The sequence below is a fragment of the Chionomys nivalis genome, chromosome 1, assembly GCF_950005125.1.
Source record: "Chionomys nivalis chromosome 1, mChiNiv1.1, whole genome shotgun sequence".
Lineage (NCBI taxonomy): Eukaryota > Metazoa > Chordata > Mammalia > Rodentia > Cricetidae > Chionomys > Chionomys nivalis.
This window is the reverse complement of record NC_080086.1, coordinates 142,636,241-142,661,906: the sequence shown is the minus strand read 5'-3', so window position 1 is coordinate 142,661,906 and position 25,666 is coordinate 142,636,241. Positions and strand designations below refer to the sequence as shown.

General features: G+C 45.1%; 1 protein-coding gene across 2 annotated transcripts in view; it reads right to left on the bottom strand.

The window, feature by feature from the left end:
* The window catches only part of Cpvl (carboxypeptidase vitellogenic like), a 108,118-nt gene that overhangs the window by 57,602 nt on the left and 24,850 nt on the right, over positions 1 to 25,666 (bottom strand). The window contains exons 6-10 of one of the 2 annotated variants that reach the window (XM_057782421.1): positions 22,551 to 22,617; positions 9,820 to 9,942; positions 9,147 to 9,278; positions 4,837 to 4,935; positions 3,093 to 3,266 (exon numbers count right to left, since the gene is read on the bottom strand). In XM_057782421.1, the coding sequence (XP_057638404.1) occupies positions 3,093 to 3,266; positions 4,837 to 4,935; positions 9,147 to 9,278; positions 9,820 to 9,942; positions 22,551 to 22,617 (595 nt within the window). The remainder of the gene's footprint in view (positions 1 to 3,092; positions 3,267 to 4,836; positions 4,936 to 9,146; positions 9,279 to 9,819; positions 9,943 to 22,550; positions 22,618 to 25,666) is intronic. The other variant, XM_057782429.1, reaches the window with a different exon arrangement.

The window sequence follows — 25,666 nt, the reverse complement described above, 5'->3', positions numbered from 1 at the left end:
GCCCATTTTCTAACAAGGAAACTGAGTCACAGAGTTAAACAGCCTCTCCAAGGGGACTGTCGTGAGCGTGACTTCACTGTGTCCTAGCTGGCCCTGCAGTGTGTGCTCTATCTAGACCACCACGCTCTTTTACTACATGATCCCTAAACATCCTCACGACATTCTGACCTGATTTAATCAGGAGATTTAGATTATCCAACAGATCGTTCTAGCTGTCTGTATCTCAGTTTACCATTCCGCCAGCCAAAGTCGTGGCATCTGCGTCTCCTACCAGTCATTCCAAGAACATGGCTGTGCTCTCATTGGTTTACATGGAAGCTGATGTTCACATAGAGACACAAACAAGAAAAACCCCAGCACAGACACCCCTGAAGGCCTTCCTCATTCAGTCAGACACTGACTGAAGTGAAGACAGCACTGGGGAAAGTCTCCCGTGTTCATATGAGTGGAAACGGGCTCCCTGCCTTCTATGACAAATTAGAGCTGAGTCTTAAGTAAATATAACTTTAAGGACACTAACGTCTTAAGCCAATCTATGTTGTTCTGGTTCTGTTATATACACATTGAGGTTCGCCATCAATCACGGACGAGCCAACAGCAATCGCTGCCAGGAGGGTGCCGCCAGCCGGCTCATGAATGCACGGTCTGTTGCACGGCCGCCCTGTTTAGCTGGAGCTCAGACTGACTGCACAGTTCATTCTTTCTTCGTGGCATCATGCATTATCTGCCCCACTAAGCCATTTTTTTTTGCTGGAAACTAATGCTTGAAACATACAGAGAACATTCGTATTTCATTGACGTTCACACTTGTAGGTGGTAGGGTCTGAATATTTCTGTCTTTCCCCCCAAATTCATATGCTGATAGCTAATTAGCTAATCTCCAATGTGGGGACTTGGAAAGGAACGGAATCATGAGAGTGGAGCTCCTGAGGATGGGATTAAACCCTATAAAGGAATTCCAGGCAGGGAGGACCCAGCAAGAAGGTGGCAGGAGGCTGACTCACACTCGAGCCCCAACACTCCCAGCAGAGAGCAGTGTCTGGCACTGTGAGCAGTCAGCTTTTGTAGAATGGAAATTCTCCAGTCAAGTGTTTTGTCATGGCAGCCAGGAAGATTCGAGACAGGCGATTTGGGTTATAGGGGCAAGAAGGGGAGATGCTAAAATATCCAAATGTACTCTAGTCAGGGGTACTTAGTCCCTTTATCATCCGGGGATCAGCTTGAGATGACTGGGCAACGTTTGGAGCATTATACCCCCAGGAATTCTGTAGGCGCCATCCTAACCTCATGTGCTTGAGAAAGGACCCAAACCCAGGTGTGTGTGTGTGTGTGTGTGTGTGTGTGTGTAGCTGTATCTCCATCTATCCCAGGACCCAAATAATAAAGAACAACATTGGGAATTCTTTTCAACAGAACCACTTTGGATATTTTTATGGTATCTCTAACTTTTTATGTCTTCAAAGACAAGTGTTAAGTGCTTTTTGGTTTAATAAATTTAAAGACAATAAGTAACTAGTTAGTTGTGACAGGCTTTCTGGGTATATTTTTGACATAGCTAAGGTTTCTCTTCTTTTGTTTTTTTGAGACAGGGTTTCTCTGTAGCTTTGGAGTCTGTCCTGGAACTAGATCTTGTAGACCACGCTGGCCTCAAACTCACATAGATCCGCCTGCCTCTGCCTCCCAAGTGCTGGGATTAAAGGCGTGCGCCACCACCACCCGGCTACTAAGATTTCTTTTATTCATTCCTTAGTCATGAACATGTACTTCAGGTCTGCAGCTGCATAGGTGTCAAGAAAAGACCCAGAATGGCAGCAGCATGTTAGAAAGCTCACCCAAGGGGAAATCACTTGGAGAGAATAGACTAAGAAGAGACAAGTATCATATTTTCTCAGCAGAGCCGAAAGCAAGGATGGTTGAAATGCAGGCCTGATCCAGTGTGGTCCCTTCATCCCTAGAGTGTAGGGTTTCATTTTGTTCTGATGGCTAGTAGACATTACACAAATGTTAAACCCTATGTACTAGGGGAAGGACCAGAAAAGGTGAACCTTCCAGGTGGGAATATTCTGAAACACAAGCTGTTAAGTATGCACACATTTAGAAGCCTCCTGCACCAGAGTGCACACAGTACACGGAGAATCCCAAGGACCATTCCCACACAGACATCATAGAAGCGAATGTTCCCCATGCTGGAAAGGAGCAGTAAAGGCTGTGAGTCTCCTGAAGCAGAATGTGGACAATTTATGAGAAAAGAAGATTAAATACTTTAAAGACAGAACCTATTTGTCTAATTCACACGAGGTGCCTTCACTGGCTTCTTGGCTTTGGTTCATGTTGGGTCTCTCTCTTGCCTCTTCCAGATAAAAGGAAGAAGCTTCAATGGATACAGTCCTTTCTCATCTCTGCACTCATCCTTCAGGGTTGCCCTATAGACCATCCCTAGGATGCAGGGACAGTGGTGAAAGAGTGGTACCAGGAAAGGTAAAAAACACAAGAGACTTCTTGCCAGGTCACTTGCTCTTAGCATCTTTCCTCCTAGTGGGGCACCAAGAGGCAGTTCTCTGTGACTTTCACTGGGGTTTCCTGAGGCCAAAAATTTGGAATATGTCATCCCTAAATGCAGTCAATCCCTGCCTTCTCTGTTTAGAACAGAGTTTTTGCTCACTCCAATGCAACAGCCCATCAGGACTGTGCTTGTGGCGGATACAGGAAGAATATTCACTGATCAAAGCCACTGAGAGCAATTCTTAAGATGCAGCAGTGGATGAACCATGACGAAATTGTCATTCACATCATAGAGCAAACAAGGACAACTGATCATCAGACAAGGCTGGGCATCTTCTTGGCTTTATTTCCCTTAACTGGCAAAGTATAAGGGCTGGTGCATGCCACTGGGAATTTCGTTTTAAAAAATAATGAAAAGGACAATTCAGAGAAGTAAAATAAGGAAGGCTATTTCTATTTTATAACTAGAGTACATGATGTATTTTTGAATGGAAGAAGTAAAATAGGAACTAAAAAGAAGTCCCCTTGGCTCACAGTGGCCCAGGAGTTATGGGCTGGACCCCCTCCCTGCGCCCAGGTCCCCTGCTTACCTTGTAGTGATCCATGATCTCAGCTAACCAGGGCTTCACCGACTGCAGTGTGTCCTCTCGCAAGTACTTCTCAACATCAGCACCGTCACTGAAAGTCCGGTTTCCCACATGGATGGCTTCTCTCACTTGTGGGAGTGACAAGAATTTCCCATAGTAACTTTGGTCCTCAGGGTCCTGGCAGAAGAAACATCAGAAGGTGTCCTGGAGGAGGATGCCAGGCAGGCCTACCGGAAAAGCTGAGACTCTCTCACAGCACACAGCACAGTAAACAAGAAGTAAACAGGACATGACTAAACTGTTAGCACATCCTCATGCTTGGCATTTTAATGGGGCACCTTAGTCAGGTAAGAGGAAACCCTTCACTGAGGCCAAACACAGAATCTCCTGCATTTGTAGTCAATATCCAATTTGCCTGGGGAATGGATTTTCTTTCTCCCATTAATCTTGGCAGCCTTGCCATCCAATTAGTCAGCTCACTGGCAAGAATGGCGGAGGAAGGAAAGAGGAAAGACTACATAAGGCAATTGCTCCCTGACCTCGGCTCTGGGGAAGATGGTCAAGTGGTTTTTAACTGAGCAGGTGCAGCATGATGGGCTAAAGCCCCAGGTTACTTGTCATTGTCCGCTGTTCATTAAGAGCTCTCTGTCTCGTCCCTCCTTCCCCCACAATCAACTGTTCATAATTTATGGGGGAATTATATCATATGCAAAAAATACTGATACTTAATAAAGACATAAAACAAGTTATCCACAGCCCTTGTTAAAAAGCAAAGGCAAACAAAATATAGCCCTTTTAAAGTCTCTGTAATAATTATTAAAGTTTAAAGAAAAAGGAGCAAATATTCATTATTTTAAAAATCATTCCAGGTTACAAAAATACCGTTTAGGATTTATGTTCAACAATTCTGTGCTTTGCCAGCATTTTTTTTGGTTTTGTTTTGTTTTGTTTTGGCTGTGAATATATGACTTTCTGCAGAAAAACATTGTAATCACAAGTTTGTTTCTCTGCTTCCTGCCATGTTTTGTTATTGTCCGAAACCACAGGGCTGGGAATCCCACCAAAAGGGACTTCAAATTTTACTTACAAATGGCTCATAAATAAGGCAATTGAAAAACTAAATGTGTTGTCCTGTGCAATAGACAGAGACACACATCCAAACTGCCAAGTGGGCTCCCTTCTCTTACTCATTTAACGCTACACAAAAGATGTCAACTCTGGCCTGTTTTTATGAAAGAAATGACTTGAATACTTTAAAAAAATATTCCAGAGGCCTTGAAGTGAGGGCTGTCCTAGATGCTCTAAACACCTCAAGTTAAAAGTAAGGCAAGGCAAATATTTTCAGAGAGGCTTGGCAGTGTTGATTACCTAAGCCATCTTAAGTGCAAAACAAAGAACTTGGATGTTTTCAAGAGACTCAAAGACTGAAGCCTAGACCCAGCCAGCACCCAGGGCTTCAGTCCCAGCCTGCATCTTTCCCAGAACTCCTCCTCCCAGGGACAAGGTCTAGCAGGGACACTGAGTTAAAGAGACACCCTTCTGAGCTCTCTAGAGTTTCACAGATTATGGATGGTGAGTTAACAAGCCCAGTGGGAAACAAGCCCCAAGGCTTCATGGATAAAATTACACAATACATGTTGGACATAGCCATCTAGTTTAAACCGAGCTCGATTTTCCAATCCAAGGCAGTTTGGTTTTGCCCAAAGTGTGAAGCAGACATTACTGTTTTTTAACTTGTGGTCATTACCGTGCACTCTAAGAAGTTGTAGTAATTGGTGCATCCTGTCACATTCTGGAAGTAGGATAGATCGTTTGTTAAATCACCATCCAGCAGCTTATCCAGGATCTAGGTCAGAGGCGGAGAAGGGAAGGACAGTTTCAGGGAGGGTTAGCAAGCACGGCCCTTGATGTATCGTGCAGTCACGACATTTTTCATTTTATTTTTTAGGATGTGTGTGTCTATATGTGTGTGTTTATGTGTTTACATATACATAAGCTGCATATGCACATGTGTGTGCATGTAGGCATGCATGCACACACATATGGAGGCCCAAGGATAGCCTTGGGTATCACTCCTCAGGTACTGTCCATTGTTTTATTTGAGACAGGGTCTTTTACCCCCTAGGACTCATCAAGTAGGGTAGATTGGCCTCCTCAGCCCAAGTCCATGCCACCAGGCCCAAACTCTTGTTTATACATGGGTTATGGGGCTCAGATTCTGCACCTTTGGGATTGCATGACAAACGCGGCCAACTTAGCTACCTCTCCACTCCCTATATTTAAAACTTTTCTCATTTCACTTCCTGAACAGTTGTAACAGGCTAATGCCATTCCTCATAGAATTTATATTCCAGGGAAACAAGTATGCCTGGCAAGGCAAAATGTGTCATGTGTTAGACTCATACATGCATTGGGGAATGGTAAGGAGAAGAAGAATGGGAGGTACTATGGGTGTGCGTGCCTACATGTAGGGGACAATGAAAAACAAAGTTTCACTTGGAAGATGACACTCCAATTATGACCCTTTGGCTCGGAGAAAGCCAGGAATATAGACAACCAGGAAAAGAATATTCTAAGCAGAAGACAGTGAAACCAGATGTTTCTGCTTGGGAGTTTGCCTAGTGAGAGGAGTTGCTTCCACATGGTCCCTTGAACACTCGCCCATAGTACGAACAGAGGTGGCATGAGATGTGGGCTGAGACTCAGGGTCTTGGAGCTGGTGGAGGGCACCCATAGACTCCAATTTCCATCACCAGCTGGGAAGGGTGGTCCCCGTGGCTGTTGCTTTTTCTCCAGCCATTGGCTGCCAAATAAGGGCCAACATGGAGGTGGCAAAGAAGGAATAGAACCAGGGTTGTGGCTTAGCCAAAGAAGTTGAAGGAAGCATTAGTGGAGGTTGGTGGCTGGAATGTCTGGGTAGACCTGGGTTTCCATTGGATAGTCAGAAAAATGAAGACTTAAGGGTTTAGGGCTCACAAAGAGGTGGTGGCTAAACGAGCGGAAAGGCACTAGAACTGGACAATTGCTACAGTCAGCTCATTAACATAAGTGGGCTGGAGAGCTAGGGTGGGGTAGCTAAATAAAGGTATTTCAGTTCAGACTGTGGGTGATGGCTCTGGCGGTCCTTTGGTTGTTTATTTACTTGGTTGTTTTTCTGTTTTTTGTTTTGTTTTGTAGCAGGAATAAGAAGAGTCAGTTTTCTGGGACTAGGATGGTAGGTTAGTAGTAGTAGGAATAAATAAAGAGTCAGTTTGCTGGGACTAGGGTGGTAGGTTAGTTGGTAAGGGGCTTTCCCCACAAGAATGAGGGCCCAAGTTCAATCTTCAGTATGTGCCCTGGAGTAATGGCGCTCACTAATAATGTCAGGGTTTGGGTGATGGAAATAGGGAGATTCCTGGGTTCCCAGGCAAATAAGAGACCCTGCCTCAAAATGCAAAGTGGAGAATGAAGAACACATCTGACATCAGCCTCTGGCCTCCACATGAGCATACACAAACACACACAAACATACATAAAAACACACAAACACACATAAAATGCACAAACACACTTAAACACACACATAAACGGGCACATGTGCAGATATAAACACATAAATATGAGCATGTGCACGCACACATTAATTTTTAAATTAAAAAGTTAAACAATAGCTTTGTCTTCACCAAGAAACAAAATCACTTGCCATCAGACAAGTAACGCATCTAGTTTAGTCCGGGCTTTTGAAATCTACTTCCTCACCAACACTTGTTTCAAAGAGAATGTTCTATGATTCAGAGCATTGTCGAGGAGGATACAGGAGGGACCAGATATCAGCCATTTTACTCTCGTGGAACTGTGAGGCTGCCCCAGGATTTTTATAGAATACCCAAGAACCACTGTGGAAAGGAGAAACACTGGGCTAGGATTTAGGGAGATGATTCCAGCCCTGGGCCTCCCACAATCTTCATGTGTCCTTCTGTGACTCACGACCCTCCTCTGGGCCCAGCATCCCCACCCGTGCATGTGGAGGGATGGCATGGCCTGTCTCCAATGTTCTCACCAGCTGTTACTGCTCCTTTCCTAATTGACCCATCTTTAAACATCAGAACACTGGGTCCAGGGGAGCAGGCTCAGCCATTAAGAGCACTGCTGTTCTTGCAGAGGACCCAGGTTCAGGCAGTATGTACGTGATGACTAACAACTGTCAGTCCAGTTCCAGGGATTTGATGACTTGTTCTGCCCTCAAGGGTCACCAGAAATGCATGTGGCACTCACATATACATGCAGACAAACACTCAATCACATAAAATAAATAAAATTCTAAAACAAAAGAGTCAAATCAAACAGACAGTCTGTTGAACTTGGGATTTGGGTGTGTGTGTCCTCTTGAACTTCAGGATGTGTTAGCATCTTTGGCTAATGTACTCAACCCTGCTTTGTCTGTTTCCTTTGAAAACTCAGATGCTTGAATCCATCTCAAGATCTTGAACCAGTGATTGAAGAGACATTCCATACCTTCAAGGAATGGCAAGGGAAGTATTTTAAGTTTCTACTGAATTTGGTTTAGGAGAGACCCCTGGTCCATAGACCCATGGTCTCTAGCTGTCCAAAATACTCAAACTTCTCAACAGTTTTCCCAACCTGTGAGTGTCGTGCCTGTCACATCATGGGCCATGGACATCATTTTACTTTTTTTTTTTCGGGGCTCTCAGCTGTCTTGCTTCAGACTCTGCTTAAGAAACTCTGAGCTTCTCCAAAACCATAGCGAATGTGTCCCTCTTGCAAAGCAGTCTCCCGCCACATACAGTTTGGTAGTGATGCTCAATTCTCAGGCTTTCCTCTTCTCCCTGGCTCTAGCACAGCAGGCAGTGTAAATCCAAACCTAACGGGAGGACACTACGATTGTCAGTGAGAGGCATGATCTTCCATGCTCTCAAGACTATTCTGCTTCCTCCGCATTTACAACTGGCTCCACGTTTTGCCGCCCCGTCTGCTATCCTGACACCGAAGAGAACTGTCAGCGTTCTGCCTAGGGCTGGGACTTCCCCTTCTCAACCCATCTGCACAGCTTGCTGTTATCAGACTTCCCAGCAACACCGCCACCTCCACGAGGGGTCTCAGGGATCCTGGTACCCTGCTCGTAAAATGTGCATCACTGCAAGTCGCCTCTTTTCTCCTCTAGTTTGCATGTCCCCTATCTTGGTCATAATTGGCCTATCTGGTGCACCTGAAAGTCTACTAACACCAAGCCTGAATCTCAACAGTCATGGCGACTTTGGGTACACAGAGTACGTCTAATAGCAAGCGTATTGAGGTCCTGAGTCTAGTCCTGTGTCACTTCCCAGGGATGGTCCCTAGAGATGTGTAGCAAAAGTGCCAGAGGAAGATTGTTGACTTTTCCTTTGCATTGACTAAAAGATGCAAGTTCCTGTATCTCAGAATTAAGTGTAACCTTACACCTTAGATAACCAAAATCCAAAAAAAAACAAGAGGGTAAAGGCTCGAATCATATCACCAGTCTCATGTTCAACCGTTAGGTTAACTGTGTAGCAATATTCACACACACACACACACACACTATTTCTGTTGCAAGATGTCTCCCCTTATACTATATTTTGTAGTCTTTAATCCCGGCTCTTGCGGTCATGTGACCTGGGTTACACACCAGGTCACTTCTCCAGCGGAGGCCCTGCTTGTGGACATAACCCTCCTGAATGTTTCCAAGCGTCTGCTGAAACTTGAGCATCCACTTCCCTAGGTCACCTAGGCTCTGACTTCCATATGTTACAGAATGCCTTCAGGTCCCATGTAGCATTTAAGGAAGTCAGAACAGCCAATGAAAGGCACAAAGAGGCATGCCAGGATGGATGGTCTCGGGTTAAAAACACAGCCAAAGCAAATTCGGAGAAAGGCAGGACCGGCTTTTCTTCATGCCCACCCATCTCCCCTCCTGACCCTCAGCAGAGGAGGGGGTAGATACTATCCCGAAAGCTGGAACAGCATGGTGTGCCTCCTGACCCCTCCTCTCCTCAGATGGTTTTAATTGCTCGAGGGCAGCCTGGGGGCCCCAGAACTCACTTCAAAGGCCTTCAGCCACTCCTGCTCTTTGATGTACTGTATGCACTTGCTGCACTGCTTATGGAAGTACTTTTGCTGCTCCTCGTCCAGCAGGCCGATTTGGTACAGGAATGTTGCATACCCTCCTATAATCTGGGGACAAAATGACACACATGAACACCAGAGAGAGAAGGATGGGACACCCCTTGCTTCAAGAAGAAGAAACATTTTTGCAATGATCTATCTAATTTTGGCTGGAATGAGTCAAACCAGACAACTATGCACACAGACACATACAACAGAAAAGCCACACATAAGCACGATATTCATATACGTGCGATCTGGTATTGGGCATAGTAGGCTGAAATGGTAAGATGGCGCACCGAAAAGTCTAGTTAAGAATTAGATTGAGCGGGCGGTGGTGGCGCACGCCTTTAATCCCAGCACTTGGGAGGCAGAGGAAGGCGGATCTCTGTGAATTCGAGACCAGCCTGGTCTACAAGAGCTAGTTCCAGGACAGGCTCTAAAACCACAGAGAAACCCTGTCTCGAAAAAAATCAAAAAAAAAAAAAAAAAAAAGAATTAGATTGAGCTACGTTAACATTGTCTTTTAACAAGTTAGACCTCAGACATTATTCAGTTCAAAGGGTTTAGTCTCTGCAAGGGACAGATTGAGACAGAGAAAGCCACCAACCGATTCGGGATCAGAGTATGCGTCTCCAAGGGCGATTCCTTCCAGTTGGATCTTGAAGTCCTTCGAGGGGTTGACGGTGTGGATATAGTGCGCTATGGCCGGCACATATTTCCCTGCGTAAGACTGAGAAGCACAGGTGTTGAAATGACAGTCCCCAATTGATCCACACACGTCTGCCTGGGCTGAAGCTAATTGACAATGACTCCTATCCGTTTCTTCCACTCACTGTGAAGGCTCTACAGTAACAGAGGGCTCTACTCTTACGTCTGTTCTCACACTGTGTGGCCCCAAGTGACATGAAAAAAACCCATAAATATCACGTTATCATGGGACAGTCTAATGTCTTCTAACAAACGCAGTACTTCAACTTTATAGCTATCTCAGAAAGTGCTAGTGTTGGTTCAGTTATACAGTCTTAAACTTTTTATTACGTATAATTTATTTGTGGGTGGAGATGAGTCAGAGGACAATTTGCAAGAGTCAAGTCTCTCCTTTCACCCCATGGGTCCTGGAGATGAAACTTAGTCATCAGGCTTGTTTGGAAGCACTTTATTTTCCCTGCTGAGCCCTCTCACTGGCCTGCTAAGCAATATTTGAAAGCACAGCTTTGATTGATTCCATCCAAAGTTGCCTTCATGGCTTCTCCGGTTGTTTATCCACCTGTAAACTCCATACGCTCAGAAGGAAGCCCCCAACCCTGAGCCTTTCTGCAACCTCCCTTGCAATTCGTGTTTAACTTTGTTCTGGATGTGCTGGCCAAACATCTCAGTGACAGTCTTTGTGTTTCTTTCCCTTTCTCTTCTTACAATCCTAGCTAGCCCATCAAATGCAGCTGGAAGACAGTGTCCCCTTCCACATCTGTGTCCTTGCCCTAGTCCAGGTCACACAATCTGCAGCCTGGGTTACTGCTGCAGCCTCCACACTGACCTTTGGCCCTTCAGCCCCAACCACTTTATTCTCTGGACAGTAGTACAGCTAAAACGCAAGACAGGCCAAGCTCTTCCTCTGCTTAATTCGTGACTGCACTGGTATAAAAGCTAATGTGATCCACTTCTTCCATCCACCCCTTCCATCAGTCTCACCCCCACGGTACCTTCTTACTTGATCCTTCCCAGGCCTACTGGGGACCAGACTGCTCCCTGTATGCCCCAGGGCCTTTGTGCTCACATCTCTCTCCACCATGAATGCTTTGGCTTAAGCATCTGAATGGTTCGTTTCCTCATTTCTTTAAGTGAGGCCACCCAAGCATTGTCTATTCTGGCCACTAGCCAAAATTTTTATTAGTCCTGTTTTCTTCTTTGGTATCCTTTCTTTCCCTCTTAATCCTTATTCTTCCTCAACAAACTTACCTACTCATCACCTTACACCATTGTGCTTGTTCCCACACTCAAAACTGCCCGAACAGTAACATAAGCATCTGCTGTGCATATCCTTTTTCTTACTGCCTGATGCTGTTAGCATTCTACAAATAGTGGTGAAATCAATGAGTCCATGTGCATTTGGAAAAGGGCAATGCGCAGGCATTCATGGTAGACTTATGCGGGTATCTGTGAATTCACAGACCTTCTATGACATCCCCAAGGCTCTTCACAGGCTTGGAACATCTGGCTGCTCTAAATTGATCTACACCACAGTCATAATCACAGGAGGGAAACACCACTGTTCTCACTTCAAGCAAGGACCCAGGACTTGGAGAGGTTAAGTGGTAAGGGTCAGAATGACACATGGGCTGATCCACTCCAAAAGTTGAAACTCCCTTCAGGCTGATAAAGGTAAGTAATTCACATAACTTATTTGAGATCTTGTTTGCACAGCCCTCTTGTGTAACAGCAGTTACTAAGGTAAAGTAGGGAATCAAAACACTTCCAGAATTCGTTCTTAGGAATCTGTTTTAGTTTCCTTATGGCAATAAAAAGATGGGCTTTTATGTCTGAAGTTTGGTATGCTGCCTAACTATGCAATATGATCTTGTTAGTGGAGATAAGTGCAGGAGGAGGCAGCTTGTTGGTTCCTGGCCACTTAGCCCCTAAATAATCACACAGAACCTGTACTAATTAAATCACTGCCTTTCTCATTTGCTATAGCTTCTTATTGGCTAACTCTTACATATTAATTTAGCTCATCTCCATTAATTTGTGAATCACCACGTGGCTGTGGCTTACCAGTAAAGTTCCCAGCATCAGTCTCCTGCAGGCTACATGGCTTCTCTCTGACTCCGCCTCCTTTCTCCCAGCATTTAGTTTAGTTTCCCCCTGCCTAGCTAAGTTCTGCCCTGCTATAGGTCCAAAGCAGTTTCTTTATTCATTAATAGCAATCACAGCACACAGAGGGAAATCCCACATCAAATAAGTGAAGAGTTATCAAACAAATGTCTATAAGAGAACACATTTTCCTGAGTAATCACTTTGCTGATAAATGTTGTCACCCAGTCTTCAGCCAATAAAGGCTTCTGGGACAAGCCATCTGTCAAGACCATGAAGCTAGATACTTGGGGCAGGGACACAAAAATGAACAAAGTACAAACGTGCCCTTAGAAATGTCACAGTTACTTCTAAAGAATATTATAGAAACCATATCTCCCACCCACCAGAGCAAATACATGATTCGTGAATTATATTCCCATGATGTGCACACTGACCAGGGCAAAACAGGCCCACACAAGCTCATTTGATACATGAATGATGATCTCACATTATCTCTAATTGTTTTTCTCCATAGAAATGGATAAAAATACTAAAAATGTATATATATTGAGTAATAGTATCTCTTGGGTTGTCTTCATGTTACATTTAGTAAATGAAACATACTCTGAGATGGAAGGCCATGTTCTTTACATAGCTATGTAGTCAGTGGTGGTAATTTAGCTTAAAACCCCCAGTGCATTGCTGTAGGAAATCCAACAGCCAGTAGCCTTTAAGTTACCCGCCCACTGGGGCGTGGCCTCTTATACAATTTATGCCCATGAAAAGCATGTGTCTGGCCTCTTCCCTCCCCCCCCAGCTGCGGGATTCGGTTGCTGTTCTCCGTTCAAGCAGAGGATATTGATTTGTGAATCTCCCCCTAAATAAATAACCGTCTATTATTCTCAATTCTGAGCTAGTGTGGGATTTCTTTTAAGCATCCTTCTTCAATGTATGAAACATTCCTAACAGTAGCTGAAGGTGGGACATAACTAGGTAAGAAATTAAAAAGCAGCCTGTATTTTAGAACCCAGTCTTGATTTTGAGCTTCATCCATGAACTAAACTTTTTCACTCACCCTAGTATGAGGACACACATAACAAACCTCATTTTCTTCTATTTTGAAACAATGAAATGAGGTCTGTGCCTGTCAACGGCATACATAGCTGGAGGTCTCCCCAGGCATAGCCGCTTCCACGGCTCTCATTTCTCCTAGCCAATCACATTCAGTCAGTGGTCACGGAATGTCCTGTGGCTCTCAGTCCCATGCTGGGACCTGTTTTTATCTTCTCCACACTCACTAAACAGACCACTCATGACAAAGAGGATGATGAGATGGATAATTCTGTAATCACTCCTAAAGCCACCACCTTCTTTAGATTCATCCCACATCCGCTCTCCTAGTGGTGATACGTATCTGGGTCTCTGTTTCTGACGCCTGCCACACTCTTCCTTGCTGTGTCGGCATGACGACTCCTTCATTGTCCTGCCCCATTGGCTGTCACCCAGTCGACAATTGCAGGATTATTTTACAGGGAATCAACGCATTACAGTCAGACTTCCGTTATTTTTACCTTCCCTGTTAGGATATATTTCTTTGTGTTTGCGAAAACAAACTTCTTGTTCCGGAATCATTTATTTTTCAGCTTAGCATCTCACTATCACAAGCACTTGGGAAACAACAGGTTAACAAATCAAGTATATTTTGTTTTACCACCCACAACTTCTGTATGTATCTTATAAATAGTAAACTTCATGTCTGGGGAGAGCATCTGCCTTTGGGTCAAAATCAGACTGTGGTTGCCTGTGTTATTACTTTAGACCTGAACGTAGGAACGCTTGCTCCTTTGGTTCTGAGTTATTCCCTTAATGATGACAGTAATGGCCTCAACCAGAACTCCAGTTCTGAGTCTTCTCTGACCTCCCAATGGCGCTTCTCAGTGTGGCCAGCAGCAGGCCAATAAAGCCCATGAAGTCTGCAAATTCATACTACCCTTCCACCCCCACATCCAAGACTGGTCTTATAAAAACTCAGAGCAACATCAAAGTCATTCTAAAATGGAAAGGGAAGAACGCTGCTGCTGGGAACAGACACATTGTGTTAGCTTTTGTCAGTGACCTTTCACCTTCAAACAAGGAACTTGGCCAGATAAGCATATATGTCTCACACCACAACTCAAGCAAAGTTAGTAATCAGCACATCTGGATCCCAGCCTTGCCTCGGTATGCCTCTCTGATATTTAAGGGCGCTGCGAGCTGCCAATTTTAGCGATGTTTGTGCTTAGCTCACATTCCCCATGGTGGCTGTAGTCACACTCACCTCCGGCAAGGAGGACCAGGGAGAGCAGGCTGTGTTTGTTGGTATTTGTTTTATTTGCTGGAGCTCAAAGAAGCAATAAAGCTTTAATTCTGCTTCTATACCAGAAGCGTGGCCGAGTTCAGCTCTCAGACTTATATTTTGCCCATGAGAGGAGGGTCTTAACATCACAGCTGAATGGAGTTCTGACCCCTGGTCTGCCATCCCTGGGAATACTTGTACAGTGTTGGGAACAGCTTCATGGAAATCACGCGAAGAGCTCACTGTACTTGTAAAAACAGTCGGCAGAGGATGCACTGCTCGCTTAATTCTCCAGATGTGTAAACAGACAATGAGATTCAACTTAGTTGTGTATTCCTTTTGAACCGCTCCCTTCTCGCATGTTTCAGCAGCATACACAGCTGGCTTACCGTATCTCTGCCGCCCAGGTACTTTTAAGAGAAGGGGAATGATTTCAATTAGTTCCTTCCAAGTGGGGGTGAGGTAAACAATAACATTACACTGGAAATGACAACCCTTTATATACATGGATCCAAGGATTCTAGTGTTTAAGCTGACTTCACCCACATCTGTCAAAGTATAGCTTTTTAAAAGACCAGTGCAGTTATATTTACTCACGGCCTTGTTTCTAGGCAGCAACTTTGGGGTAAAACCATAGCTTTACCAGTGGTGATAAGCAATGGCTTTTCAAAAAGAGATAGCTGTCCTGGACATAGTTCCTTCATTCAGAGTTGGGCACAGTCCTCATTTCTACCTGGTAGAAAAGACCGTGGGATTTGCAACCTCAGTGGAAATGAACTGAAAACCCTAAGGGTCACCCTGAGGACCCTGTCTCACTCTGCTTCCATTTCTCTAGTCACTCAGCTGGCCAAGACACCTCTGAGAAGAATTCATGATTACGCTAAGGGAACTCGGTGTCTCCAGGAGGGAGCAAAGTTCTTCCTGTGCACGGGCTCTGGAGCAGCCATCTTCACTTAGGGGCTTAGATGGAAAGAAGAGGAAAGCTTCAATGTCATGAACAGAATTCTACACACATTCTGAAAACACGAAGAAAGCCCCCAAAGGGGCAAGTAAATAAATAGTAAATACCTAAGTCTAATAGAATAGCCCTATCAAGATGAGGCCAATGCAAACCTGATTTCATCTAGCCTTGGAGTAGGTGGGATCTCACTTCAGCGCAATGTGGTGGTTTGAAAAAAAATGGCCCCCAAAGGGAGTAGCACTATTAGGTGGGGTTTTGTTGGCATGGGTGTGGCCTTTTAGAAAGAAGTGTGTCACTGTGGAAGCGGGCTTTGAGGTCTTATATATGCTCAAGCCACATACAGTGTCTCAGACCACTTCCTGTTTCCTGCTGGTCAAGATGAAAGAACTCTCAGCTCCTTCTCCCCCTCCAGGTCTGTCCGTAGGATGCCTTGCTTCCCCCATGATGATAACGGACTAAACCTCTGAACTATAAGTGAACCACCACAGGTAAATGGTGCCTCTTCACAGCAATAGAAACCATAACTAAGACACTCAGCAGCATCATTTTCTCTGCATAGAGAAGTGTGACTTCAAATGGACAGTCTGGAAAATAAGCAAGTAATGCCAGCCCTTCAGTATGGTGGTAATCTCCACAGCTTCCTAGACATTTCTAGACCATGCGTCATCTAACTTTGAGACCGCACTGCTGCAATTAAAAGGGGAGCTTTTAACAAGAGGATGATATTATCAGCCATCTATTTCTCTTGACTATGCACTTAAAAAGGAAGCTGCAACATCTACAGGCATAGAACTGTATGGAGCAAGAACATTTTGATCTGTCGCCAACTTCTCGTCACACAACCCACACAAAGGCACATGCTGACTTCCAAATGAGAGGTAATTCAGTTTTAATACCAAGGGTGTGTCTTTAAAAATCACCCACCAGTGGCAGGTACAGGGACACAGGATGCATCCTCTCCCTTTCTTATTCTGACCTCAAAGCTTACTGGGAAAGCCCAGTTTGCTGCCAGCTGACTCAAGCAGATGAATAAACTCCTTTGTTTAAAAGGGAGACTCCAGTTAATTTGACTTGTAAATAATGAGTATGAGCAAACTAGGCCACGGGCACAAACCAGGGCCTTTGTGCTCTGCAGATAAAATTTAAAGGGTTGAAGCTGCCGAAGTGATTTACCTTAGAATTGCCGGTCCCCACCTTGGACATCTCTAACCAGGAGCCAGTGCTGTGTCTAGACTGAACTACGCGATCCAGCAGGACAGCTCACTTTAGACAAAGCTTACGACTCTGTCTATGTAACTCGCATTCTTCTTCATGCAACTTGAGAATCAGTAAATACGTACTGATTTGATTTGGATATATTCTCTGAAAGCCAGAGGCCCAACTTGTAAACATTTCCATATGCCCTTGTTCAGTTCTTCGGGTTGCAGCTTAAACCTTGATTTTTATAATATTAAACTCATTAAACAGTCACAAATCCGTTCTCAATTCTAAAAGAAAATATTGGAGCTGCAGATGGCAGTAATTGAAAATAGACGTTTGTCATGGGCTGAAGAGTTAAACCAGCTTGAGCGCTATCTAATAAAATCCAGCAAGTTCCAAGGCTGAGAAATAATTGCATTCCAAGGACTTCCAGTCCTTATATCACTTGAAACTTTCATTTGCTCTATAAAACTTTATGATCAAAGCCAAGTCTTTGTGATTAAAACTAGGTCTTGGCCAGAAAGACAGACATCCGTAGAGCTGGAAAGCCTCTTCCCACTTTTAGAGTTAGAACCCTAGAGAGATGCAGGAAATACTAATGGGGGTGTCAGACTCCCTTCCAGAAGAGTCAGCGCTGAGGGAGGACACAGTTCCTGGAGACAATCTGATTTCCAGAGAGCACCTCCTCGTGCAAGGCTACCGTAACCCACAGTCGATGTCAGCATTCCAATCCTTTGCCCTGGAGTCTCATCACCAGGTTCCAGTTTTGGCTTTCCCAGTCTCTAGCTAGGTGACCGTGGTAAGATATGCTTAGGCTAAGTCTCAGTCACTCCATCTGTAAGACTGGGATAATTATAAGGAGGCTGTTGGGATTGAGTGAAGCAATTCATTTAAAAGCTCTCTGCCAGAGAGGACTCATGGCTGCTATGTGTTCCACTGTGAGCAAATCTTCTAGCCATCCAGTTTGGTGACTCCAAGACTGGAGTAATAAGGTCCAGAAGGCTGACAGAGAATGACCCTTGACCTGCCGCTAGCATGGTGCCTCCACTTCACCTCACCTGTCACTTCATCACTTCCTGTCAATGCTTGAGAGTTGCCTATTATTCATATCTTTTCAAGGGTCATCCCTTTTCTTAGTTCAAACATAACTATGTCAAGAGGGAGATACACTGGGTGCAATTGATCCCATTGTTGCTACTGAGCCGTGAGCAGGCGAGACAGAATGAAGAGAAACAGCAATGTGGTTGGAGGGGGAAGAAGAGGGAGAAAGCATCCTGAGTCTGAGGTTGCCGAGGAGAGAAGACTGGGTGTGAGTGGGGGATGAGCAGAGAGGGGATGGCAGATAGGAGGAGAGTCGCCAGGAATTTGGGCGGGAGGAAGGGATGACCGGGAGACAGAAAGTAGCAGAGGAGAAATACCATTGGTGGATTTTGTGTCTAATAGCAGCCTCTCATGGAGCCACCCCGTATCATACATTTAGCAAGAGCTTAACACTGCATAAGAAAATGTGAAACAAACATGGCTCTCATGTGCTGGGCTGTCCCCTCGGCCCATCGGACTGTAATGACCTCAGTGAGGCTGTCAGGCAAAACAGTGTTCCTGATAGGATTTTCCCCGTGCCGGTGAACATCAACTACCTCCATTGGACTTATTAACTAACACAAAAGTAGATTCAAAGTTCTGCCTTTATTTTGTCCTCAATTTGGCTATGGCTACAAACCTTTTCTGCTATGAGGAAGAGGTGCCCAGTTTTAAGCACGCATCCTGCCATTTGGGAAGCATCGCCATTTATAAAACCACCCAGACCACAGCTTTGGGTCTCTGCCTGAACTGGTACATACAACCGCATGCTCTGACACTGGGAAGTCTCTCTTCCTCCTGCCACCTGCCTGCGTTCCAGTTAGGGCTGTCTCCTTTAGTGCCAAGCCCATCCTGTGGAAGCTGGAGAGGGTACTCCTGTGCATCGGGGGCCCCCAGAACAAGCGCTTTCTCACTAATAGTTACTGCCTCGGGAAGGCTAACACTTCGAAAGAAAGCTAATCACGGGAATTAAACACAGCTTGTTTCTTTTTGAAGTAGATTTTTTTCCTGCCTCAAGGAGGGTGATTTACAGACACATTTGTCTCTCTTTAGAGAAAATTAATTCCAGTTGGCGTTCTGGGCGGAGATGAAGAGAAGAAAGGGAGAAGAAACTTCTCCCTCGGCCGTTCACACCCACAGCGGACCCACATTGCTCTCCCTGCTATGCCCTACCAGTGGGACGTGGGTGGGTCCTCGCATATGCTGATGCATATAAAGCAAATCAGCTGGACTGCTAATATCAGCTTCAATGATCCTTCATCTTTTAGGTGAAATAAATGCTTTTTAAAAATGCATTTGGCTGGGAATGAAGCACAGCGGTAGAGGGCTGGCTTATCATGCTTAAAGTCATGGGTTAGATTTTTACACACACACACACACACAGAGAGAGAGAGAGAGAGAGAGAGAGAGAGAGAGAGAGAGAGAGAGAGAGAGGGAGAGGGAGAGGGAGAGGGAGAGGGAGAGGGAGAGGGAGAGGAAGAGGGAGAGGGAGAGAGAGAATAACTCAGTATAATAGAACAGGCAATGCTATAGACATACAGTGAGCAAGCAGAGCTTCTATGAACACCTTCCGACCTGGTCTATCTGCCTTGGGCCATGTGCTTTGAACCCTAATAGAGGCATCATGTGCTGGATGCTCATTACAGTCAGTCACTATTTGAAATATCTAAGGAGGATTATATAATTAAACATTCAAACATTACTATGTAGTAAATGCTATTATTATTTCCAGACTCTTTCAGACCAATGCAGCCCCAGACCTCTGGAAGGCTGCTGTGGCCCCTTTGTGCAGGCTGCTTTCATTCCTGGCCCATAAATGTAAAGGGTACTCTTACCCCACATACGCACAATGGAAAGCAGAAAAACATTTTTTTGAGTTTATCCATTATTTTTCAGGACTGAATCTACAAATTTGCTGCTGTTATTTGTTGCGACTCCCTGAGAAGAGCAAATGAACATTCGGAAAAAGAAAGGCCTTTCCCTGAGCAGTTTGGTGAAGGGCTGGAAAGAAGCGGGGAGGGTTAGTGGTATGTTCAATCTGAAGGCACACAGAGATGCCGTAAGAGTGAATCTGGGTGACTGCCACTGAACTTTTGGGTTTTATTGTTGTTGCTGTTGTTTTGTTTTTGTTTGTTTGTTTGTTTGAGACAGGGTTTCTCTGTGTAACCACCCTAGATGTCCTGGAACTGTCTGTAGACCAGACTGGCCTTGAACTCACAGAGATCTACCTGCTTCTGCCTCCCATGTGCTGGGATTAAAGGCATGCGCTACCATCGCCCAGCTGCCACTGAACTATTAATAAATAAAACAAAACAGCCATGGGAATTGATTTCAAAACTAAGAAACCCCTGGGATTGCAAAGTAAAAAAACAAAGACTCTGAGAGGTTAACACCTTGCCTGGAACTGTCCACCAAGACCCAGTTCTCCAATTCATTACCCAGAATTCCTCTACTCTACTCCAGGTCTCCAATTATCAGCCCAGCACTCTACTCCCTCGTGGCCTTAGAAAACAAACAAAACAGAGCATGTGAGACGGGAGAAGTGGGGCATTGCTACTTGGCATTCTTCTTTCTTCAAAGGCATGTAGCTTCTAGAGTAGGCATGTCCATCTTGTAGTCGTAGGGCTACAGATAGCCGAACACAGAATCATAAACATACTTAACACATGAGATCTCATGTTTGTCTTTTTGTTTTGTTGTTGCTGTTTTGTTTTGTTTCCTGTAATCAAGTTGCTTCGCTCTCAACTGTGAACTCTGAGGCTGACATAGCGTCACAATGTCAAAAGGTTGGACACACGTGGACAGATTCACTGTGCTCTTCCGAAGCTGAGGCCACATGGTTGCTGTCTCTCTGCCATGGTTCTTGCCCTCCTGCTCATCTTCCTTTATCACATGGAAGGCGCTGGTTTCTCTAAGCGTATTCATCCTGGCAGCAAAGAATATAATTTTTTTCTTTTCCCACACACATTTGGAAATGGCATGCATGAAACCACAAGGCACAAATCAAATAGACAAGTCAGAAATTTCCTCCAGAGTTTGGCAGCTTTGCCAAGCATCATGGTTCACGACATTACCACATTATTTGTCAGACAAGGGATGCCACCCTGAGCAGACCAGTCCCCTGCTAGAATGGGGAAATGTGTGGCTTCCAGCGGAACTAGGAAATGACGAGGGTGTCACTTTCTGCTCCTTTCCCGACTTGCCTCTGAAATTGCTCAGAAGGTGAGGAGCAGCAGAAAAGAAAATGTGAGTGGATACTGAACAACTGAGTATGGAAAACAAAACCAAACTCAGTAGAGATGACTAAACCTTTCTCTCTGGCAGCTTAGAAAGAGAAGACAGGCTCAAATTCCTGGTTCCATGCTCTCCGTTCCCTAGGAATTTAGCTTGTGTTTCTTTTTCATGCCCTTCATATGCACATCTGTGGACCACTTGCCTGTTATCCTCCCAGCCCTTCCTTTGGCACCATCCCCTGGACCTTTCTGTGAACATCACTCATTCCAGAGTTAAACCTTAGGGCTCAGAGGCTGACTGCCCCAGCACAATCCTTCCTCCCCAGGAGCATCAAGGTAAACCTTGGTCACTGCTCTTCAGTCCATCCCTCCAGCCCAAGTTATTGGTTCCCAAATAGGGTAGGACCTAAAGCAACCCTCAGATTCAGGAGCATGGATAGACTTGCCTGGGGCATTAGACTTGCACCAGGGTGGAACACATGGGCTGTTTAGTATGAATAACACTTGCTTGAGAATGAACTGAGATAAGAACAAAGCTCCAGCAGAGAGTGAGCGACTACGTTCTGATGAAAGAAACATGGAAGCCTTTGCTGGTCCTGGTAACGACAGAGTCATTTTTAAGCCTTAGTGGTATAAAGCGGGATTGCACATAGGACAACACAAGGTTGCTGCTAGGAACCTTGCTCCTCGGTGTGGGAGAAGGTGCGTACAGACATCCGTGGAGGGAAGAATTGGAGAAGAGTCACAGAGTCCTAGCAGCAAAGAGAACTCCAGGGCTCCAGCCTCAGCTTTTCAGGGCCAGTCTCCATTGAAATGAGCCAGAGTCCCTAGAAAAATGACTGATCCAGGATCAGCGCAGGTGGTGTACAGGGTGCTTCAGAGGCAAATACCTGTGATAGAGCAGGAAATGCTCAAAAATGACCCAACAGCCAGCTTGAAGGGCCTTCCCAAGAGCAGAATCAGAACAAGCATAAAAACAAAAGTAATCGATTTTGGTAGATGAACTAGAAATACCAAAGTTGGGGTCCACCGGGATATACAAGAACCTAGAGAGGAGACAGCGGGGATCGGCTCTGTAGAAGAATGTGGGATGATGCCCGTACAAAAGCAGATGAGAAAATTGTCATTTCACAACCTGCAGGCCAGAAGAGACATGGTTCATTGATGGATCGAAAACTGCAGAGAGACAGGCCTAAGGGAAGAGCGGTTCGTGGGCTCGCGGGTTACTTGTGAATTACAAACAGAAGCAGGTGTGTTTAAATGGTGGCGTCTAGCTGATGCCACCTTAACCGAGTGATCAAGTTCGATCCCACCGTAGGGACAAAGTGCCATGGTGTTGTTCCTGGTGGAACGCCTAGGAAAGCACACAGGCTCACCCAGATGGAATCCTCACTGAATATGAACACTGAGGGGAGGGTAAGACAAGTTCCCAATATGGGATGTACTACAGGCACCTGGTCCACACTTCAAATCATTGCTATGAATGACAATAAAGATAGGCAGAAAATCGGAACATAGTAACCTGCTGCACCCATCCCAATAGGTGACTCTTCAATGAACCCTGGGTGAAAAAACCATTGTTATTGAGTATATTTGGAGAATAACTAAGAAATTGGGAGAGTAGACTGACTCAACACACACACACACACACACACACGAATACGTTTGCTGTAACCGTCATCATATAGTCCAGTCTTTGTAATATTGGAGGCACCCAAGAAAATAAGACAGCAACTTACCTCCCCAGTGACATAAAAGTTATTCTTCGCATACTCGGGGAACAACTGGAAAAACTGAACCAATGCACTGTGAAAGAAAGGACATTCAGATTGACTGGAGAAATGAGCCAGGGCAGACTGGCTGCCATGCCTCATGCTGTTTGCCATTATGCGCCGGCTGGGTGCATGCGCCCTGTTTGGAAGGCGCTAGCGCTGGGCTGTGCACTCCTCTGGTCTCCGGGGGTTTTTAGTCCCAAGTGGGTAATATTGCCTTCCACGCGGATGGCTAGGCAAAGCAAATAGGTGGGCTGATGTTGCCATGCTCAGAAGTATGAATGCTGGACATCAACATTAGAGAGTTCTAAACCTGTGATTTAAAGTGATTGCCACGTCGGGTCATCTAGCTGCTGGGGGTGTGTGTGGGGGTGGTCCTTATGTCCATGACACCAGCTTCTTACATATTGTTTGGCAAGGTTCATTTAAACCTCAATACTCTGTTAGGCCAGATTTGTGGGAAGGCAATAGAAAGTTCTGCTTCTTATCAAACAACTGTTGCAGGCCATGCAAACTATTTCTACAGGAGCTCCCAGAACTCCAGCGTTCTAAGAACACCAAAGCTGAAAAAAAAGGGGGGGGGAGAAGGAGGGATGGGGGAAAAGGAAACAAACAGAATCTCATGGCCACTTGAGTGAGCCATGCTGAAATAAAATAGTCTGATGGGGGTGTTTCTCCACAAGGAAGAGAAGACTAGCTGGCTTCTGACTTCTAAATGTCTTTACCAAAGTCTTCCCCAAAAAGAGACAAAAAAAGAATCAAAACCCCACAAAACTCAGGCACTCTAGGAATGCCTTGACCTGGCAGCAAGGCCTAAAAGGCCAGGCAGGGTTTCGGGTCCCAGCTTCCTGCTGAGGGACTAAAAGCCATGAACCTTCCAGGGAAGATGAAAGGCAAGAAGTCTCTGAAAAGCCAGGAGTGGGAGAGAGTTCAAGGGTGACAGAAAGAAAAACTCAGTCATTATGACCACCATGATCCCTGTTAGACTTAACTTTCAAAGGCTCCATAAAAATCCACTGTGCGGCGTTTCGGTGCATTCTCTACTTGTTATTTATAGGTTGTTTATAGTGACTTTGAGGAACTAAATTTGGGAGGCTGCATCTTCGTAGTTTCCACGTTAGGCCTGGCAGTAAACTGGCTTTAGAACAAGGGTAAAAATAGGAGCTCATTCTCCGCCCTCCCCTCAGGAACCGTCAGCCTAAAAACCACTTCCCTTCCTCTCTTCCTGCTGATTGGAAGGGTACCAACTCATTGACTGTGGTAAATTTCAAGTCTCCTGCTTTAACTTAGAGCCTACTTCCTTGGTATTTGATGGGCATTGTTTGGGCTGATAGGTTTAGCAAATAAAAAAAAAAATCAAGGAGTCCAATTAAAATTGAAGTTCAGATAAATAATCAAAAATGCTTTAGAATAAGGATGTCCAAATTTTATCTATGATATACCGCGCTTATGTGTGTGTGTGTGTGTGTATGTGTAACAGAGGTCTGTGCTGTCTATCTTTTTTAATACTCTCTATCTTTGAAAGATACTTATATATAAAGAAATATTCATTGTTTATCTGACTTTCCAATTCAACTGTGTCTTTTGTGCTGTATCTGGCAAGCTAAATTGACAGGGATAATCTCCCACGTTACTTCTATCTGGAAAGTGCTAGCATAGTAGCCGAGGCTTTGAAAGCCAGAGTTTCCTCAAAGAAGCTATTACCATTTTATTCTCACAGATCGGGTCTTTCCATGAACTGCCTGTCTTTCCAGAGTCTTTGCTAAGTGGTTCTTCCTCAGCAGTAAATTAGGAAAATGACAAATTCAGTACCCAGAGCTACACACACTCTTTGCTAATTTAACTGCACTTGAGCCAAGCACTGATCCGATGACATGACGAGGTTCTGCTTAAACTAAAATCAGGACTCACGTCTGCGCTCTTTCAAAGCCCAGCATGATGCTGGTGTGCATATGGCACAAATGTGTGTGTGTGATACATTTAGGTGTGAATGTACCTGGCACAGAAGTCGCGTATCATCAGGTAGGGACTCTGTTGGAGATCCCTGATGGAACTGTGCCAAGGACTTCCCTGATAAACAGAATTTTAATGGAAAGCTCTTTGGTTGCAGAATGCTGCATTTTGGAAAGAAGGAATGGCTGGAAGAACACTGTTCCTCAAATGATGTTTTGGAAAGGTCCTTTGGTGTATGTAGGGCAGAGAAGGTGCTGGAATGACAATGAGTGGCAGCCGGTGACTGGAAGAGAATCTGGTCAGTTCTGGTTGAGCAGAAGCAGTATGAACTCAAGAAATCACAGGGCTCCACAGTGTAAAGGTTTGAATCTGAAGGCCAGGGCTCCAGTGTTGAGGGCTTAGTCCCAAGGTAAAGGTGTGACTTTGGGGAGGTAACTGCCTCACAAGGACTCTGGCTAGAAATAAAAGGATCCACATGTAGATTTGCAGCTATTGAGAGACAGAAACTTCAGGAGTTGGGGACTTCCGAAAATACGTATGTCACCAACACGTCTTTTTGACAGGGTATAATTTACCCTGTCCTCTTCTTTCTCATTTCTGACCCCCAGGCCGTCAGGATGAAGTTTCTGCACCCCATAAGCCTCTCTGCCGACACAATAATCCAAACCAGACCAAATCAAACCGAGGTTTAATGGATACAAACACTACCGGATGGCTTTCCAGCCCCTCAGAAAGGAGATGGGAAAGGAAGACCAAAAAGCCATGCATTTGTTCTGGGGGGGGGGCGGGGGGCGTGCAGTTTAAATACCCTGTGGGAGTGGTCTTGAGCATCTCTGGGGAGGGGTCATTGTTTGGCTGGCTTTCTCGGTGGCAAAGTCTGAACTGAGGCAACTCTGGGGGTGAGCGGTGGGGTGGGCCTTGGGGCGGAGCCTTTACCGGAACATTCCAGACTCTTTGAATGTATGGATGCCAGAGGCTGGAGTGAAGCCTTCACCCAATCAAAGAGCTTTGGGCCCCCTCCGTTCACCTCTAAGAAGGTAACTTCAGGAATTCTACCAGGCCTTGGGCTCCAGGAGGACAGGGGCTGTGTGCTGCCAGTTTCTTCTGTCACCAACTCCAGGAATACATCC